General features: G+C 31.0%; 2 protein-coding genes across 3 annotated transcripts in view; one reads left to right on the forward strand and one right to left on the reverse strand.

Moving 5' to 3' along the window:
* LOC115885044 (facilitated trehalose transporter Tret1-like) overlaps positions 1-21,743 on the reverse strand; it is a 91,090-nt gene that overhangs the window by 18,785 nt on the left and 50,562 nt on the right. For both annotated transcript variants that reach the window (XM_030903792.1, XM_030903793.1), the window contains exons 4-7: positions 20,327-20,444; positions 17,591-17,741; positions 14,181-14,366; positions 14,027-14,125 (exon numbers count right to left, since the gene is read on the reverse strand). In XM_030903792.1, the coding sequence (XP_030759652.1) occupies positions 14,027-14,125; positions 14,181-14,366; positions 17,591-17,741; positions 20,327-20,444 (554 nt within the window). The remainder of the gene's footprint in view (positions 1-14,026; positions 14,126-14,180; positions 14,367-17,590; positions 17,742-20,326; positions 20,445-21,743) is intronic.
* On the forward strand, positions 2,328-4,064 carry LOC115885045. Its single transcript, XM_030903794.1, has 2 exons — positions 2,328-3,469; positions 3,551-4,064. Exons 1-2 carry the CDS (start codon positions 2,346-2,348, stop codon positions 3,846-3,848), a joined length of 1,422 nt encoding a protein of 473 aa, XP_030759654.1. The 5' UTR covers positions 2,328-2,345; the 3' UTR covers positions 3,849-4,064.

Here is a 21,743-nt window from a genome sequence, read left to right on the forward strand (position 1 = left end):
TACCCCTAACGGAATAAAGCCAAATCCAGACAAAATAAAAACAATTGAGAATTTTCCTATTCCAAAAACTGTAAAACAAATAAAATCATTTCTCGGACTTTTAGGATATTACAGAAAATTCATTCAGAATTTTGCAAATTTAACTAAACCATTTACACAGTGTCTTAAAAAAGGAGCTAATATAAATATAAAAGACCCAATTTACATCAAGACCTTTGAAGATTGTAAAAAATTATTAAGCAATGAACCATTATTGCAATATCCAGATTTTAATCAAGAATTTATTCTTACAACGGATGCTAGCAATATAGCTATAGGAGCAATATTATCGCAAGGAAGAATCGGAAGTGATAAACCTATTGCCTATGCATCAAGGACGTTGAACAGCTCTGAACAGAACTACTCGACAATTGAAAAAGAGCTACTAGCTATAGTATGGGCTACAAAATACTTTAGACCCTATCTATACGGTAGAAAGTTCAAAATAGTTACTGATCATAAGCCTTTACAATGGCTAATGTCATTAAAAGAACCTCATTCTAGATTAGTAAGATGGCGTCTCAAACTGGAAGAATTCGATTATGAAGTAATTTACAAGAAAGGTAAATTAAATGTAAATGCAGATGCTCTATCTCGTATTGAAATATATCCAACAGAAACAAATGTAGCAACACCTCCTATACTAAGAGATATGGAAAGGTTCAACGAAAACCCTTCACTATATGAAGATCCACAACCATCAACGAGTAGACAAGCAGACAATGAATCTATCGTAGGACAAGTCGACCCTGAAGAACGTTCTGATTTAGACACAGTTCACACTAGCGCGGAAGACCCTATTTTGACAATAAATATTTCTGAGAAACCTTTAAATTATTTTCTATGTCAAGTAATTTTAACTGAAGTTGATGTAAACCCAAGAATTGAAATAAAGAAAATATTTGGTCCACCTATCAATAGAACTCGATGGCGTATATATTTTCTAAAAGAAACCTTTACACAACAATTAATAAGTTTTCTTAAAGAATATGCCGAACCAAAAAGACAGTATGTCTTTTACTTTGAAAACGATAATGATGATCAAAACTTTTATAAAGAAATGTGTAGAGTTCTTCCTCAGATATTTAAAAATTCTAGTTTTAGACTTTTAAAAACAAATAAAATTTTACAAGATATCACTCGTGAAAATTCACAACAAAGTTTGATAAAATTACAACACGAAGGCATAACAAACCATCGTGGGATAAAAGAAACTATCGACGAATTACGGATTAAATATTACTGGCCGAAATTAAGCGATGACGTCAGAAATTTTGTTAATAATTGTACTATTTGTCAACAAGTAAAATATGAACGACATCCACCCCTAATTAAATTACAATTAACACCAACACCTAAAAAACCATTTGAAACTATACACATTGACACATTTAAATTTGATAACACAATTGCTTTGACAATTTGTGACAGCTTCTCGAAATTCGGACAAGCTTATGTCATTCCTTCTTTATCAGCTCTACATGTATATCAATCTCTTTTACAATTTATTTCAACTTATAAAATCCCAGAGAATATAATCTCTGATAATGGTATTGAATTTTCTCAAAGTATTCTTAAAGATTTTGCTAAAGTTTATAAAATCAATTGGCATTACTGTTTGGCACAAAACCCGAACTCTAATGCAATTGTCGAAAGATTTCATTTAACACTTTTAGAACATATGAGAACTTTAAAGTTAACTAATCCAAGATTAAACCCCTTCGAAAAATTACATTATTCTATTATCGGTTATAACAATTCTATTCATTCTTCAACAAATAAAAAACCTGTTGATTTATTATTAGGACATTTAGAACTTCGAGAACCAATCGATATTAATAATGACGTGAGAACTGTTAATGAACAATTAGAAACGCATAAAGAAGTAATGAATGATTTATATAAGAATATAGCTGAAAAAATATCAACTGAAAAGAAAAAAATTATCGATAAAAGAAATGAGAAACGTGACCACCCTGTAGATATCGAACCTGGTACTATAGGATATCGTAAACAATCTGAAAGACAATCTAAAACAAATCCCCTGTATAAACCTGAACATATTTTACAAAGCAATGATTTGACAGTCACTACTACAGCTAAAAATAAATATCATAAACAATGTTTTAAAAAACCAAGAAAATTAACTGATAAATCATTGTTACAGATTGACGATTCTCTCACGAATCTTGATGGCACAGCAAATACAAGTACAGAACCTTGACTCAAATCCTGGCATACTTCCTTTTAAGTTAGGAGAGGTCAGTTTAAAAACTGCAACACATACATTTCTACACTATATTGATATGAATGAAATTAATAAGCAAGTTCTTGAAACGAATAAACACTATGACGATTTAAAATTATTAATTGATCAATTTTCAGACGACATAAATCGTATCACACTTCTAAATACTTGTAACAGTTTAAATTATGAGCTAAAGTTAGTAAATTATAAAATTCGTTCATTAATGCCAAATCTAAGAACTAAACGAGGTTTAATAAATCCTCTAGGCTCGTTAGTAAAATTTATTTCAGGAAATCTTGATCAACAGGATGCCGAAGAAATACATAATCACTTAAAAGAGTTAGAAAATAATGAAAATAAGATTATCAATAAATTTAATAATCATTTGTCTCTTTCTAAAATATCTATGCGTAATATGAATAAAACAATGACAGTTTTAATTGATAACCAAAACGCAATTAAATATAAAGTCGAAGAAATAAGAAATACTTTAAACGGTACTCTATTTCATTTTTATCATACATTGGAAATAAATAGTATATCTGGACAAATAAAGAATAACCTTGACATCTTAATGAACTTTCTTACAAATTTAGAAACTTCTATAAGTTTTTCTAATTTAAAGATTATGCATTCGAGTTTAATAACTCATGAAGAATTAAAAGAACTTTTATATAATATGTCAAATATTTATAATGAAGAACAATTACCTTTTAAAAATAAAGATTTCTTAGATTATTATAAAGTGGTAGAAACAAATACATTCTTTTACGAAAATAAAATAATATTTTCGCTAAATTTTCCATTGATACATCCACATCCTTTAGAATATTATCATTTATATTCTATTCCTAATGTTAATCAAACAATAATTATCCCACCTTCAAATTACCTTATCCTGGGAAAACATGAGTATCAATACGACACTGAAGAATGTATGAAGACCAGTACAAAGTATTTTTGCCAAAGAAGTCATCTCCTACCACTACCTCAAAGTGAAGATTGCGTTACGTCAATGCTATCCACTACGAAGAATACACAAACTTGTAATCAAATATCTATCAATATGAAGAATAACATCATAGAAGAAGTAGATCAAATGCATTATATTGCAGTATTTCCAAAAGAAGAAAAAATAACTACTATATGTGAAGAAAAACAAGTAATGGCCCTGAAAGGAACATATTTATTCACATTACCGAAAAATTGTGAATTTATAATGTCACAAGCGACTTATACTAATAAACAAGGAATTATTAGTACACACCCTGTATTGATTTCTGGAATACAGACATTGACAAATATAAATGTTATTCCAATCAAGAAATTAAATATTGAAAAAGTACCCTTGGATAAAATGCATTTAATTCAATTAGAAGAAGAAAACCCAATGGAAAACTTCTACATTCATTCCCATGCAGTGAATTGGACACTTTGGAGCATCTTCTTCATTCTAATTATTTTTGCAACTTCTTATTTCATTTTTAGAAAAAGAAAACTTCAACCGAAGCCCGTTCCCCATCCAAGGATGATTAACGAAACTCAAGTTAGTCCACCCTAGAGTTTCTTCTTCGCAGGGAGGAGTTATGTATCCAGCCTTCATTGTTCAATAATGCTGATGCAAGATACCCTTTAATTATAAATAGCGAAGACAGGACTTCGAACGACGGATTGATCTATCGACAGCAGTGCAGAACGAATCTCTGCCCGTCACCATATCAATTTTTTCTATTGTTAATTAAATAAGTTAAAAATAAATAAATCTTTGGTTTTCTGAGTTAGAATTATTTTTTAAAAATCAATTTTTAATATTGGAAAACATAAAGGTACGTACTACGGACGTACATGCCAGTACGTACTACGGACGTACATGCGAGTACGTACTACGGACGTACATGCGAGTACGTACTACGGACGTACATGCGAGTACGTACTACGTACGTATCTTGAAAATTTTTCAAAACGCATTACAAAGTGTTATTTAATTTTAATATCATGACTGGATTATTTTGGTCAGATATACCCAATAATAATGAAGCCTTGTTTTCTTTTGTCGTTGCCTTCGTTGCTCGTTGTTTCAAGGTAAGTTAAAGTGTAATAATATAATGTGCCTATTTCACCTAGCACAGTCACAACCTCGAATGATTGAGAATCGGCTCATTCAATTTTTTCAAAACAGAGATAAGAATTAGATATTTGAATACTTAGTTTTCTTTTTGTATTTTTTAGTTAGAAGTAGTTCGAGAATAAAAAAATAAAATATCTATCAACATCCAATAAAAGACAGAGTGCGCTAAGGGTGTAGTTGCCGGACCGAAGCCAGACTCACGGGTGTATGACATAAGGGATGCAGCCCCGGATCTACAATTTTTTTGAACCAGGGCAAAAAATTGATAGTAGCGCCCCCACTTCCAGCGTTTGCAATAAATTAATTTAAAAAATTCACAGTCCTTTCCAAAGATGCAACCGGGGGGGCATTGAAAATGATGAATAAAAACGTAAAAATATGATTAGTGTTAATATGAGTGTATTACATACATATGATTAAATAACGAACTTAACAAAAAATGCGAGATGAAGTGGACGAGTCTATGCATCGGAGAGGACTACGAGAGGGAACATGGGATGATCGAGACGAATGGAGGACCCGGTTGATGGAAGGAAGGCAGCCAGAGCTGTAGAATCCTTTATATATATATATATATATACAAAAAACAACAGATTTAAAGATTCACTGAAAAAGTAGTAATGTTAAAATTAAATAAAACATTATCAATAATAATTATGCGATGGCACCTATCCGTAAAACAAGCAAGCAAAAAAAAGAATTCTTACGGAAAGTTACACTTTACGATATAATTTTTTAACTGTTAAAGGCAAACCCCATTTAAACACAAAACTTTTAATACCTACTACTGTATCTAAAAAAGACTTTTTTTCAATTACTAAATTCTTAGCCACGCTTCTGTTTTTCTTGGCTGTTGTGCGTCACGTCACAGATTAACAGGCCCACGTTTGCACCACAAGGCGATACTGCAGACCACTAGGTAGACCGGTCGTAGAAATTTATGTTATACAACTTGTAGTCAATCTACACAAATATTATCAAAAACTTTTTTTCTTTTAAAATGTGTTCAGATTTTGTAAAAAGTACAAGTCAAAATCGCAAAACTTAAATTTGATATGAGTTTCTTAGTTTTTAACTAATATAGTGGCGAATTACAAAAATTCCTTTTCAATGAAAATTAATGAGTTAAATAAAATAATTTAATAAATTACTAGCTTTTTCTCGCGACTACGTTCGCGTTACACCTCGAATCGTTCATGCATTGATTTAAATGATTTTTACTTCTTTATAGAGAGCTAGTGAGCATAGATGTTTTTTATTTTTCATCTTTTTTTAATTTATTAAGAGCACTAATACTCTCTTTATAGGTTATTTTTTATTCTTTGAAGGATAATTGAGGAAGATATATTTCGTTATGATGTCACTAAATAAACCCTTGTATAAAATTTTATACTGTCTGGTTTATAATGTTATAATATTGCATTTTCGTACAGCAAACTTTCATTCCCTATTCTACTCCCTAAGGGTATAAATTTCATAAATTCGCTTTACCTTGTGCCCATTTTTATGTGTATAATCCAGAGGTCACCAAGTTTTATATAAATTTTTACTAACTTTACCCCGTTGATGAATTTCAAAAATTTCTTCTAATTCTTTTTGTAGGATTTCATTCTTCTAGACCAAATAATAAGGAATTTTCATACAACAAACTGTTCCGAGATAATTTTACTCTCTAAGAGGATGGATTTCCTAAAATCGCTTTGTGTAGCTAATTCACTAATGTCGTTTAAACGAACCTTTGTGCTAATATTTATGTATGTAAAGCTGGCGGCATGAACTCACTCTAAAATATCTAAAAACGTAATATATAATCTAACTGACACACCACTGACAATGACAAATAATTTATTTCTGGAGGTATTGTGTGTAGGTGTTTTTCAGGTATGTTTTAGTATTTAGTCGTTTTACACAAAGAAATAGCCATTAAGCACTATAAAAATACTTCATAACAAATCTACACATACTTTTCATTTAAAAAAAGAATCATCAAGATTGGTAAAGCGGTTTCGGCGGGATGGATGGAACAAAAAACCCTTTGAGCTTTTATATATGTATGGATTCATTATTTTTCCAACATATTTTACTTTGCAAATTTTTATAAATATTCAGACTCGCCAATATCGTACTTCACCGTATCCAGCCTGTTTAGCCAAACGTAGGCCGATTCCTCTTCGGAGCGTCGTGACCCTGGCCGAAGGAAGAGTCTTGAAGACGCTCATCCGCGCATAGGAATAATTTGACTGCGTAGCATATTGCGTATTAATCGATTCTGAAACTTTCTATCTCGTGTATAACATGTTACGCAAGTTTATTATTTTAATCTCGATTTTAATAGATAAATGTGTGAAATGGCACCTGAATATCTTCCGCCATGACATGTTTTTACTTTTTTGTTATGGTAAAGTGATTTGTATAAACTTTATTCAATAAAGTATATTTTCCTCCATTTGTGATTTTTTAATTTTAAGCGAAAATTAAGTATAACATTTTAGGAAAATGAAACACTGTAATATTTAAAAGAATAAGAAGAAATTAGTCTTATTTTGAAAGGAAAATATAGAAAAAACTCTTTCTATAGAAAAAGTCTTTATACTAACCAGAAACCGGTGACATATACGCGGTCTCACCGGAAACATTACTTATTACTTCGCATAACTTGAAGAATATCTACTTTTAATAATGAACACTTCAGAAATACACCAATAAAAACATTTATTATTTGAGATTAAAACTCGAATTAAATTATAAATATTAGTTATCTATGTTGTTATAGCTTTTATAGGCCTGTTTAACGACTTAATAAGTTACCTAGCGAAAAAATCTGTGCGCGTACCTACCACTATTGTTACAGGTTAATTCGTTAAAGAAATATGTTACACAAGTTAAAAACGCTAAAATTTTAATGGTATTACTTGTGCATTATTGGCCTTATAATGTAATTTGTTGGAATTATATCTTCTTTAAATATAATTAGACTTTTAACGACTTTTAAGTTACCTAGGAAAAAATCTGTGCACGTACCTACCAGTATTGTTACAGGTTAATGCATGAAACAAATGTGTTATATATTATTCGTAGTATTAGTGGTATTATATTGGAATCAGCTTGGCATTAGTGGGGCATTATATGAGAAATTTTGGTATTTAATTTGTATTTTTGGCATTACTTTGGCATTAGTATACAGTCATTTGCGGTTTACTCCTTGTAGATAATCAAAAAGTTTTTTGATAAAGTTTGCTTTTTATGTCAGATCATTTCTATGAAAAATTACATTAGATTTTTATTAAAGACGCTGGGTAATTAAAACATTGACTAATAAAGCTTGTCCACTTTAAATAAGGGGTCACGAAATATCCTCCTTGGAGTGTTTGGGTTAAGGGGTGTATAATAAATTAATCGTTGTTTTATAATAAAACCATAAAACATTTATTTGTGAGTAAAATAATGCAATGGTTGGATATCTCTCCTTTATAATTAGGTGACTAAAAATACACTAAAATAATTAGAAAAAAAATCTCGTACTTATTTAGTAATTACGTCAATATTAATTAATTGACTTTCTAGTCTATTTTAATTTTATGTACAAATATATTATTAAATTTTAAGCATTAAGTAATAAAACACTTTGTGCCCTCTTATATCGTAAGAGGTTACGAAATATACTCATGGTTACACCCCTTACAGAAAACAGTGTAAGGGGTGTAAATAAATTGTATAATCACTGTTTTTTATAATAAAAACTATAAAACATTTCTTATTTGTGAGATTAAAAAACAAAACAATGCATTGGTTAAAATAAGTACATTCAATACATATGTATGTGTTATAACATAATATAGCCATTACTATTATACTATTATTATTAAAATAATATGTGTGTAACATATTTCTTTAAGGAATTAACCTGTAACAGACATTTATATGCCCAGTATATTTTTGTTTAACAAACCAATCAGGAAAAATCCAAAACCTACCGTTATAGGAGGTATAAGATGATTAAACTTATATAATGACAACTACTTATCGGATAACAAATTAATTACTACTGTCAGCTAGTTCAGCTACTGTCTAGGTAGAATATACGTAGAGTACCTACACCTACCTATGATGTAGGTAGATTAAAGCTTATTTTGACGTTACCTCTCACTTCGGTGTCACAAGCTGAATTTTTCAGGGATGGAAGTACAGTACATGATATGGGGACCAAAGATGGGGACCCTTATTCCGAAAGTAGTACAAAATTAGACCGGGTAAAAGGGCACTATCATCAAAAATCGATATATTAATACCACCGTATAGAGAAAACAAATACTTATTTTCTGATCCAGTACACAATAAAGTCTTCGTAGAGAGTAATTTTTTATAATTATTTACGAAAAAACATTTCCATTAGCGCTTATGACCAAAAAAAACTTTAAACATGAATAATCATATTAATCATGCGAAAATTTGGTTTAAAAATAGATTTTGTTTAATATAACTTCATTTAACGAAAAACGAAGGCCTAAATGAAAAAAAGAAACAATTTAAAAGTTTCGCTTATGTCTTGACAAGGTATCAAAGGAAACCCCATATTTTTTGCTTTTAAACTAATAAAGATATATCAATAAACAATTAGCGATGTAATGGTTTTTGCGCGCGCTGGCCGACTGCCGCCGCTGCGCCGAGATTTCCTATACCCTTGTATATATGACGTCATGGTGTGGCAAATGTAGCATTTTAATTCGATTTGGGCTCCCTTATATAGGATAACAGAAACATTTTCAATGTTAAAACTTACAAATATCTAGATATAGGTAGGCATTTTTCGTAAACCAGACAGAATGATCCCTTAAGCTTCATTCAGAACCTCCGAATTAGTGGAATAAATTAGTGGTTTCAATTAACGTAGAAGTTTGTTCCTTTAATTTCAATGTAAGCATTCAGAACGTCTAAATTAGTGGTAGTCATTTTCAATTAGTAGAAAAAGTGAACAAACTTTTGACTTTTCCACTAATTATACTTCAAATTTTGCGGGAAATGTCATTTTGGCCATTGATTAGCATCCGTCAAGAGAAATCGTGGTTAGAAATCAAAAGTTTATTGTTTTATAAGCTAAATATTTGGCTTTCTTTATGGGTACAACATCGGATATAACTGACTACCGCAAGCTGTTGCTAGGATATTCTATTAATTTTAATTGTTTTTTTTAAACATTGTGAATGATCGTAAACTAAAAATTAAAAAATGTAAACCTTCATTCAGAACCTCGCAATTAGTGGATTAAATTAGTAGTTTCAATTACACTTTATACATTTTAGATTACGATCATTCACAATGTCTAAAAAACACAATTAAAATTAGTAACAGAATATCCTAGCAACAGCTTGCGGTAATCAGTTGTATCCATAGAGAAAGCCTAATATTTAGCTTATAAACTTTTGATTTCTAATCGCATTTTTCTCTTGGCAGATGATAATCAAAGGCCAAAATGACATTCCTCGCAAATTTTGAAGTATAATTAACGGAAAAGTTGAAGGTTTGTTAACTTTTTCCACTAATTGAAAATTCCTACCACTAATTTTAACGCTCTGAATGCTTACATTCAAATCAGAGGAACAAACTTCTACGCTAATTGAAACCAGTAAATTATTCCACTAATTGCCAGGTTCTGAATGAAACTTTAGAATGTGTTCAAAAACTAAATGGGCGTTTTAAACTAAAATGAATACTTGATAGAAGAACGTAAGGTGCATACTAGACGCTTTGTGGAGCATTTTTTTTGATTTTCAACCATATTATATTATGATTTTGGCGCCCCCTGATATTGGCGCCCGGGGCAGGTGCCCCGGTTTGCCCACCCTTAGATCCGGGGCTGAAGGGATGACCCTGTACCTGAGTTTTTATATTAATAAATATTTTAAGCTGACTTCCATTTTTTTTACTATTTCTAATTAAATTCCTAGGTCGTATACGTCGTTGAAAAATGTACGTCCATAGTACGTACATTGTATATCCATAGTACGTACATTGTATGTCCATAGTACGTACATTGTACGTACTTTCGATCATTTTACATCCAGTTTTGGTCCGGAACAAAACATAAAATGTACGTCCCTGGAATGTACGTACATGCGACGTACATAGTACGTACTTTACCACATCCCAGGGACGTACCGGGACATACATAGCGTTGGAAAATGTACGTACCAGAGACCTAACGTTCGTCCCAACATTACGTACCAGGTACGTACATAGTACGTACCGTGGCTGTATGGGAAGGGTGATAAAATAGTTATCGGAAAATGATAATAAAAGAAACAAGTTTAGATTGGAAAGTGCCCATAAGGGCAATGTTTTGGGACAATGTAAATACTATTTGGCGCTATTCTAATTATTGTCGCTCTCCAAAGCTTTTGATAATTTCGGAGTGGTTCGGCTTTTTCCGGAATTATGTAGCCAAATATTATTTATACAAATTTATTATTATTTCCTTTTAATTTTTTAAATAAAATACAGTGTATTGCATATTAGAAACTTTATTTTATATAAGAACATGTATGAAATATCTATGAAAACATTTGAAACCGACGTTATGCTACGATCAACGATGGTTTTTGTAGTTCACAGTTCAAACAGCTTTTTAAGTTTTAATTCCATTTTTTCACAATTATCACGGGTTTGAGTAAATAAAAAATAAATTAAACTCTAAGTTAGCAATAATTAATTTAAAATGGGCGCTTTTAACACTATTTATTTTCCAAACGGTATTTTTTCAATGAGGGCGGTTTAAATTTTAAAAGAATTTATAAGTTTTGAAGACTTTCACAAGAGAAAAAACAACTATTTCTGTTTTTGCTTGCGTTGTTCTTAGGAACCGCTATAGCAGCGCCCTACAACGTATGCGCTTCAAAACAATTATAAGTTTTTGGCGGCAAGCCGAGCATTCTTATCTAAACTTGTTTCCTTTATCTATGATATAACGTTAATCAAAATTAATAATAATACAGATTATACAGGGTCCGGCAATAGTGCGTCGGGCATCTGTAGCTCCTAGAATAAAAAACTTGATAATTTTGTTTAAGTGCAGACCTACAGTATGTACCAGGATGTATTTCGGGAAAATATTTTAACTTCTATAGGGTGGCTCAAAAAAGTGTGAGTGGAATTTTTCTTCGTTTTTTTAAATGGAACACCCTGTATATTATTTTTTCAATAGACGGAGAATTAAAAAATGAACATTTTTTGTATTTAGAGTATTTCAAAATTTTGAACGGTTTCGCAGATATTTGCGGTTTTATATTTCATATGGCATTTTCCACAGTAAATTTTTATCAAAGCCAACCAATGATTTTTCTCTCATATTTTACCATTGAAAGCGCCATATGAAATAATAATAACTGCGTGTATTTGCGAAATCGTTAAGAATTTTGAAATACTCTAAATACAAAAAATGTTCATTTTTTTACTCTCCATCTAATAAAAAAATAATATACAGGGTGTTGCATTTAAAAAAACGAAGAAAAAATATTTTCTATTTTAGAAAGTTTGGCGTAGAATATTGAACATCCTGTATGATTTACGATTATCATATTTATAGCAAAGTGAGAACAGACCATCTAATGTAAATACCTAATATAGTTTTGCTTTCAGGACAGTTTTTGTATTTTTAATAATTTTTTTAAGACGGGCTGAAAAATATATATTTTTGATTTATTTTTTAATATCTCTGAAACTATCGAAATATATTTATTCATATCTTAGGGTTATGTAAAGTGATCTGAAAGGAAGCCAAAAATGCAATAATATACAGGGTGTTCCATTTAAAAAAAATCATCCAGGTCCGCTCACACTTTTTTGAGCCGCCCTATAGAAGTTAAAATATTTTCCTGAAATACATCCTGGTACATACTTTAGGTTTGCACTTAAACAAAATTCTCAAATTTTTTATTCTAGGAACTACAGATGCCCGACGCACTATTGCCGGACCCTGTATAGATTATAAACTTATCGTCAAAAGCATTGTTTTTCGTGGTTCCAATTTTCGGAGTCGCGCACTAGTTAGGTTACTAGTTTGCACACATAGCACGCCCACTTATGGCGTCTAAAATTGCACAGCGCCTGACCGGCCCAGTTATTACGCTGTTTAACCGTGGGTTTATTTTTGCGCACAGGAAATTTTACTCGTTTGCTCATCGTCATAAAAAATAATTTTCGTACCACGAATTAGGGATTAGGGACAAGATTTTTATCTGTATACATATACCTAATCTGTGATAATAACCATTTCCTTTCCAACAACCAAAGAATGAAACCGAAATTACATTACCATAGAAACACCTTTCGATTTTTAGGACTAAAAATTCATTAATTTTTTCATGTTTTGTTTTAATTTTTTCTAAAACTGTATGAATATTTAGAAAAAGATAAACGGGATTAACCATTTTAGAACAAGCAAAATTTTTTTATAAAGAATGCGATTTTCTCAAAATGTCAACAATCCTCTTATAAAGACAATCTTTTTTAACAATTAAATAGCAAAAAATTGTACATTTGTGTGAAATTAGGAAACCGGATTTTGAAACATTTATTACTTTAAATGTCAAATTTAATAGATACCCGGAAGCGACATGTTAAATTTTCTTGTCTTTATTAATTTAAATCAAAGCAAAGATTATCGCCGAAGTTCACCGATGCAGTGGGGGCTCGTGACTCGTGTGACTGGGTAGGCAACAAAATTTTAGTTGCGTCTACTGCAAACCTTATTTCTAATGTATAACAATGTTATCTAATATTTCATAAAATAACATTTATTAACATATCGAATTGATTAGCACACTGAGACTTTTGTGTAATATCTGTTGTATCGTCTTCTTGCACCGAATAACGCCCTTTATTTCAGATTCTTTTACTTCTGTGGCGTGTTTTGAAATACAACCGGATATATCATTTTGAATAACGGTTCCAATTTGTTTTAAACGTTTTTTGAATTTTCATATAAAAGTCATAATAAATAAATGCTATGTATAATGAATCATATGAAATATCCCTTAACAAAATGTGATATATTCCCTTATAAAATATCGGGAATATCCCCTTAATTTCTAAGCCTACCGAGCCTCCACGACTTCATGCGAAGGCGACCGGAGGTTTCGCCTAAGCCCCGCCTTAATATGATACAACTCCGACTTACGTCGCGTCGCTATCGCACGATGAGTTAGACAGAGACAGAAGACTGCCGTACGTCGTGCATCGAATCTGATAGTAGGCGATGTAGAAATCGCCGAACTATGGCATTTGTTCCAGCGGTCAAAATTATTTTATTAGTTTTCTAAGCCAGCGGTAGTGAATAATATACAAGACCACAAATATTAAAATAATTGATTATTATAACACACTTCTGTGTATTAACAGTATTTTTATGTATTGGCAACATTAGTAGTAAATAATGTAATGTAAGAAACCGTTCAAATTCTGCCTATTTTAGAGTAGGGGCTGCCTACCCTGACGAGCCGCCACTGCACCGATGTAACGCCACAAATGAACATATAAAAAAGCCCCATATGTCATCTTCCCTAACTCGTTGGAATGAATTTAAAATTAATTGAAATGATTTAAAAAAAGTATCTTACCTAACGAAGCGTATGCAGGACTAAAGGATATTAAAGACCCTCTAGCATCAACTCTGGCAATCTCAGTTATGTAAACAATCGCAGGACTTGTACCCCATGCTACGTAATGCTTTATAGTTACATAGTTTGCAAATAAATTAATCAAAAGTCTTACATGATCCCAAGCCCGTAAGTACTCTTCCAATAATTAACATAGGAACGTTATTTGCAGTTGCGATTGTTATCCAGCCTATAATACTTGGTATAGCTGCTAGTTTTAATGTATTTAATCGTCCTACACTATCCATCAAGAAACCGCCGGTTATCCCTCCTATTGGTGATACTAGTACAGTTGAACTAGCTGAAAAAAATAAACTAATGTAATGAACATATTTAGAAGTTTTGACTAGATTGATTCTCTCCTATATGGGTATTTCGCCACTGCAAGAAAATCTACAAAATAAAATAGTTTTTTTTGTAAACACTTCGTTAATCCCAAACGGAAATTACTTGTCAGAAGTTAGGTTTACAGATATACAAATTTGCCTAACGAACAAAAAAATGCTTAACGTTTGCTAAATTTGAAACGTTAAACATGTTTTTTTGTTACTAAAGCACAACATATTTATCTCTCAAACTTTATTACTGTTTCCTATACCTATCTGGCTCCGATTTTAAATAAAAAGCGATTTTTGGTTAAAATGGCAATCAAGATGGCTGGTGTAACCATGGCAATTTGCTAGTGACAGAAGCTATTTTCAAAATCAACATTAGCTTATGGACTTTATTTAAATTTATAACAGTTTACTTTTAATTAATTTACCTACAATAGTTTAATAAGTAGGTATTTATTGTTTTTTCAAAAAAAAATAATTCTTTTTGATTTATATTACGATGACTTGTAGATATATTGGATTTTCTATAAAAGAGCCAAGGCAAATTCATTTTTTTCACTTGCAAAGACAGGTTTTGGCCTAACAGGTTTTTCATATATGTATGTACCTCACTATCAGCTCTGCGAAATAGGAAAAGTAGTATTTCAAAGGAACGCTTGTCAAGAAAATTCCTCTTTGGATATCTTTGAGCATAAACCCTTCCTAACAATTGTTCCCAAAAAATAAAATCACTAGTAACATATCCATTCCCTCCGTCAGCAGATACTGCTTTATTTTTCTTGATAAAATAATATATATTTACCGTTAATATATAATTAACCTTATTGTAGGTAAATTAAATAAAAATAACCTGTTATAAATTTAAATAAAGTCTATAAATTAATGCCGATTTTGAAAATAGCTACTAAGTGTCACTAGAAAATTGACACCAGCCATCTTGATTACAATTTTATTGAAAAATCGCTTTTTATTCAAAATCTGAGCCAGATAGGTATAGGAAACCCTAATATAGTTTCAAAGAACATTTAAATTTGATTCGACTTAATTAAAAAAACACATAGTGTTGCATTTGTCACACAAGATAGAAATAATGAAGTTGCTCTTCCTCACAAGCTAGAAATAATGAAGTTTTTATGTAAAATAAATAATTAAAATAGACTAGCAATTTTTGATACCCCTGTATACATTTAAGGAAGCAATCAATTTTTTTAGTAAAGCTTGTTTCTCTGGCTTGAAAGTAAGCACAAGAATTAATTTTGAAAAGTAATGTACAGGGTGGGTCAAATTCGACGCTTTTAAATGGAAACACCCTTTTCTATAGAAGATAGACGAAAACTAATATCGTGTCTGGAGCTCAATTTTCATCAAAAACATGATGGTGAAAACCGCACATCAATATCTGTTACCGTTTCGGAGTTACGGGGTGTTTTTCAAAAATGTGCATTTTTAACAAATTGCTGTAACTTTTTTGCTATGTATTTACTATTTTGTATTTCTATGAAAACATTTCCAAAGCACCTTTTTACATAGAATTTAATGGTTTAAGTATAATTTTTTTAAAATTAATAATTTAAGAGTTATCAACAGAAAAATTGATTTTTTATTTGGGACACCCTCTACATTTTTAATTAGCTGAAAAGAATTTTAAATTACCTTTCCAAAAATATAGCACACTTGATATTTTGTTATAATCCCCTTCGAATTACAGAATTTTTAAAAGTTCGCCACTTTTAACATATTGATGATATGCCCCTAATGGAACTCGAAAACATATTTTTTTCAGCAAGACGACGCGACGCACCGCCTCTGAACGCTGTCAGCAAATTTTTGCAGCGAATTTCAAGAATAATTGAATAGCTAACCAAGATCCCAGCTGTTGGTCGTCGAGGCCGCCTGACTTAGTGCCCATGGATCTAATCCTATGGATATATTTGCGGAAGAATAAAGGTTCCTTATTATTCCTATAATAATCTAGATAAGAATTAGAAAAAATTAGCAGTTATGAGAGAGTATCTTTCACCCCTACTGAGTTATTGAATTCCGCGAGAAATGTTCAAAAACTGCCCCGTCTGTCCATAACATAAGACGGTCGATATGTCGAACACCTGTAGCAAAATCTCATGTCTTGGTTTGCTATTTATTTTTATTGTTATTAGATATAGTTTAAATGTGTTGATGTTGGTTAAATATATTTTAAATTGTTATAAAATTCTGCATCTCCCATAGCAAATATTATTTTCGTTTTAATTGATGCTCACAGCTAGAATTTTTTTGCATTACAGCCGGTGCCGTTCAAAGCCTACTCATTTAAAGCGGGCGAATTTTTATATACTCTATATCTCGAAGAGGAATCGTGCAAAATATCAAGTGTATTATATTTTTGAAAAGGTAATTTTAAATTCTTTTCAATAAATTAAAAATATACAGGGTCTCCCATATAAAAAATCAAATTTTCTGTTGATAATTCTTAAATTATAAAGTTAAAAAAAATTATACTTAAACCATTAAATTCTACGTAAAAAGGTGCTTTGGAAATGTTTTCATAAAAATACAAAATTTTCCAAAGCAAAAAACTTACCGCGATTTGTTAAAAATGCATAATTTTGAAAAACACCCCGTAACTCCGAAACGGTAACAGATATCGATATGCGGTTTTCACCATCATGTTTTTGACAAAAATTGCGCTTCAGACACCGATATTAGTTTTTGTCTATCTCCTATAAAAAAAGGGTGTTTCCATTTAAAAACGTCGAATTTGACCCACCCTGTACAAGGTGTTGACAAACTTTTTTTATTATAGCATGTATATTTAAATATCTTTAAATATCTCGAAAACCAAAGCTTTTAAACATATTAAACCTTTATAATAAATGCCTTATTTTATGTCCAAGAATCCAAAAATGATATAAAATACAGGGTGTTCCATAAGAAAGAAATATAACTTTGGTATGGATCTTAGTTCTGACACACCCTGTACATTTCAAAATAATTTTAAATTATGCATATTGTCTTCCCACATATACCCATAAAATATTTTGTTACTACATCTTTCCGTTTTCGTATAATCAACCGAGGCGAATGAGGTGCGCCACCCTGTATTATGTAATACTTTTTGTAAATTTTTGGTTTTAGTTTAATAAAACGAAACTTTTGTTTACATTTAGTTTAATACTTAGTTTGATATCCTTACCTATCCATGATGTTTCAGTCTTCGTAGCAATTATATCATCACTAGTTTGATTAGTAAAATTTGTATTTAGATGGGGAATTAAAATAGCTGAGTACGCCAAACTTACTCCTACTACAAAGTGAAACGAAGCTGCAATAGCTGCACCGGCCACCTAAAAAAGGTTGTTGTTTTATATTTCGGATATATTATATAATTTTAAGAAACAATAATTACTTTAGATACAATTTCAAAACTACTTAAATTACAACGAGCGAAGATATAGTATTCGATTGAAAACGGAGTCAAGGCTGGAAGTAAAGGAATCGGTGACAACAATTAATAATGTCATCGATCCTCATTTCCAAGCTATAACTTGACGTTTGACGAATAACGTTTCAACAAAAATATACATGGCCAAAATTATTGCATATTACGATATTTTTATTTTATTTTGGACCTAATATGATTCTTTTTATATTTTTGGACACATTGGCTTACTACACGACTAACTAATATAAAATTAAAATCTAAGTGCAACTAGGCTGTTATTATAGGTAATTTTATTTCATAATGAGTGAAAATCAGCCAAAAACAAATTTCATTTTAAACAGAAAATATTGAAAACAATTTTAATTATTTCTCATAACTAATAGTCTGTATTGCCTCCTCAATGCAAGCTGTGGGACGACGTGGCATGCTCTCAATTAAGTTTAAAGGGGGGGATCATTCCTTTTGGCAATATGGTTTTTTAGCATGTCCCAAGCATGCTCGATCACATTCATATCTGGAGACATCGGTGGCCACCACCGTTTTCTTATACCCTCTTCCTCACAAAATTCGCGAACCGCTAAAGTGCGATGGGGAGGAGCATCATTATCGTCCATGTAAACAAATTCATACCCCACTGCCCCTCGAAATGGACGCAAAATAGGCTCTAAAACGTCTATAAGATACGAGGCACCTGTCATTGTGCCATCAATAAAAACAAGAGGAGTTCGAGCTTCGTGCATTATACTTGCCCATACCATAATGCTTCCCACTTAAAACGGGACACGGGGTTGAGCTGCATTCAAGCGTGCTCGTCTTCCAGATGCTCTCCAGATCAAAGTTCGTCGCGAGTCTGACACTAGGCCTATTCTTGTTTCATCACTAAATACGACGAAGTTCCAATTAGGTCCATTTGCTCTCATCTCCTCAGTCCATTGTAGTCGCGTAATTTTGTGCTGTAAATTAAGCTTCGGAATACGTAGAGGCCTCCTTAAATGTAATCCTCTGTCACTGAGTCTTCTTGCTACGGCCTTTCTTGCAACATTTACTCCTTCAAGGCGAGCTAACTCATTTTTAATAGCAGTACTAGAAAGCAGGGGATTGCGTCGTGCAATTAGGGATATTTGACGGCCTTACACAGCAGTCGTAACTCTCTATCTACCTCTTCCAGGCCGGTCTGTAACATCGTTTGTCTCCCTGATTTTTTTTAATATTCGCGAAACATCGCTTTGGTTAACTCCTACAATTTCAGCTATCTTGCCGGTAGCCCTGTTGAGACAGTGTTATTATTCTGACTCTACTAAACTGTGAAATAATGTTTCTAGGCATTTTAAGGCCAAAACAATGGTCAAATTTCTTCTGAAACCCAAGAGACCACAAATCGAAATGTGCAAGAATTTGTAATAATATTGGGTCTGAACGATAAACATTGTTTACCATATCCATTTTGACAAAAAAAAAAATGTTTATTACAGATTACCAAAGCTATGTATAAAAAAAGATTCTTTAAATTCCTTTCCGTATATTTTTAAACGATATATGCAATAATTTTGGCCATGTGTGTATACCGGGTGCGTCTCAAAAGTGGCTGACCCCCTATAACTTTTTTATTTTTTCAGATAAAAAAACGACATTTAGTATGTTAGTATATGACATAAATTAGGATTGATTGATGTATTCAATTGTTTTCGGTCACTTCCTGTTTCACCGGAAATGGCTGCAACTTTTGATTTTTAAATGACACTCTCGGTATTTTTTTTACTTTATTCGATAGCAAATAACGCTCCTAATAAACATCAATCCTAATTTATGTCATATACTAACATACCAAATCTCGTTTTTTTATCTGAAAAAATACATAAGTTATAGGGGCAGGCCACTTTTGAGACGCACCCGGTATTTCATAAATGACTAAAGGATTATGAAAGAATTTTTAAAGATAAGCTGCAAAAGATTTTTATTATCTTCTCTGCTCGATTTTTACTTTAATTAGGTTATTCCAAAAATCGAAGATATATTTATTTGCAAAGTCAGGTATTACCTTTGAATAAAAATATTAAAAAACTTGGTGCAGGGTAATAGGAGATTAATACGGCTGACTTCTTGTTCATCAGTGCCGTTCTAATTTTATTTAAAATATAGAGTCGACTCTGTCATATTTTTTTATTTTGTTTTACGGTTGTTGTTGTATTTTGTTTTTAGTCATTAAAATTGCTTAAAAATATATTTTTAATAAAAATAGATAAGTAATATTTAATTTCTGTACGATCGAGTGGCATTGATCCCAGATTAACAATTTTATTAGTAATATATATAGATTTGTTTAATTTTTATTATACTCCATACATTATATTCCATCCTTAATATTTTTACTAATTATTATGTACTCACATTAGGTCGCTGAACGCTTACTTAATATTTTTACTCAAAAAAAAAGTATTACAAACTAAATGTGAACATTTATTCCACTAAAATTTTAGGCATACTTACTTGTGGTAACATTGACTTAAAAGATCTACCTTCATATTTACTAAGAGATCGGACGCTAACAATAATTTCGGCAAATTTGTCACCCTCATCTTCTTCTAAATTAGCATTTTCTTCGACGCTAAAAATCAATACAACATAATATTACAAACTATTTGAGACAGTTTACGAAAAATGCTTTTTATAACTACTACTGGGTAAATGAATTTCTAGTATAGTATGACTTTTTTTGAAACTTTAGTTTCGGAGATATAAATTTAATCGGACCTTTTAAAAAAAATATTTTTTTTTCAGAAACTATTTGAGACAGAGTTTACCAAAAATGCTTTTTATTACTACTACTTGGTAAATGAAGTTCGAGTATAGTATGACTTTTTTTGAAACTTTAGTTTCGGAGATCTTATTTTTACATAATTTTTTTTCTTATTATATTAATTATACAGGGTGTTTCAAAAATATGTGCCATGTCTCGTGGGGAGATTCCTCACGTAAAAATAAGATATATTTTTCATATCAACATAGGTCCGATTCTGCTGTGTTTCGTAGTTACAGGGTGTTAAAGTCTCAATATTTTTTCGATTTATTATAATTTTTTTCCAAGTACTTTTAGTGATTTGAGTGAAATTTTGAGGGTAAAAATTACTATAAGTGCTACATACATATTTTAATGCTAAAAAAGTGTCGATAGATTCATCAGGGAAGTGTATATGTGTTATCACTAGAATATTTAAAAAAAAAACATGTGCTGCATTGACTTTTTTTCTTTTGATATGAGAATTGTGTAGGCCGTTTAATGTCAATTAAAAGTTATCTCTTGATATTTTGTCGAATTCGGCCTCCTTGATTAGATAAACGCAATTTTATTAATCACAATTAATAAAATTAAAATAAAAGTGAAATTAATAAATTATATTTTTTACCTAATTTATTATTAAATATTAATACTATTAGTTATTATTACTATTAGTCCAACATACAGCAATTTCAAATAATAAAATTATGGCATTTAAGATAATTACAAAAAATCTCATTTCAAAAAGTTTTAACATCCTGTAACTCTAAAACTATGCATTTCCATATCCATGTTTATAGGAATTTTTTTTCATATTTTTTGATGAGGAATCAATGAGTACTTATTTATAACTTTCTTAAGTTAAATGATATTAAAATTCTTTTAAAGGTTGCTGTTAGACTTGGATCAAGGCAAATTAATAAAATTGCGTTTATCTCATTAAGGGGGCCGAAATAGACAAAATATGAAAAGACAACTTTTAATCGACATTAAACTGCTTACACTATTTCGCTAACAAAAGAAAAAAGTCAGTGGCGTACATGGTTTTTTTTAGAAAAATATTCCAGTGATAACCCATATGCACGTCCCTGGTGAATATGACGACATTGTTTAGCCTTAAAATATGTC

Source organism: Sitophilus oryzae, unplaced genomic scaffold (assembly GCF_002938485.1).
Source record: "Sitophilus oryzae breed Bouriz unplaced genomic scaffold, Soryzae_2.0 scaffold_359_pilon_pilon, whole genome shotgun sequence".
NCBI lineage: Eukaryota > Metazoa > Arthropoda > Insecta > Coleoptera > Curculionidae > Sitophilus > Sitophilus oryzae.

What these genes read in the sequence shown, in the direction of transcription:
- LOC115885045 (XM_030903794.1), top strand. Translation starts at nt 2,346, where the DNA reads ATGAATGAAATTAATAAGCAAGTTCTTGAAACGAATAAACACTATGAC. An exon ending in GTAATGGCCCTGAAAGGAAC is followed by an intron (nt 3,470 to 3,550) that starts ATATTTATTCAC and finishes AATTATTAGTAC; the next exon opens with ACACCCTGTATTGATTTCTG.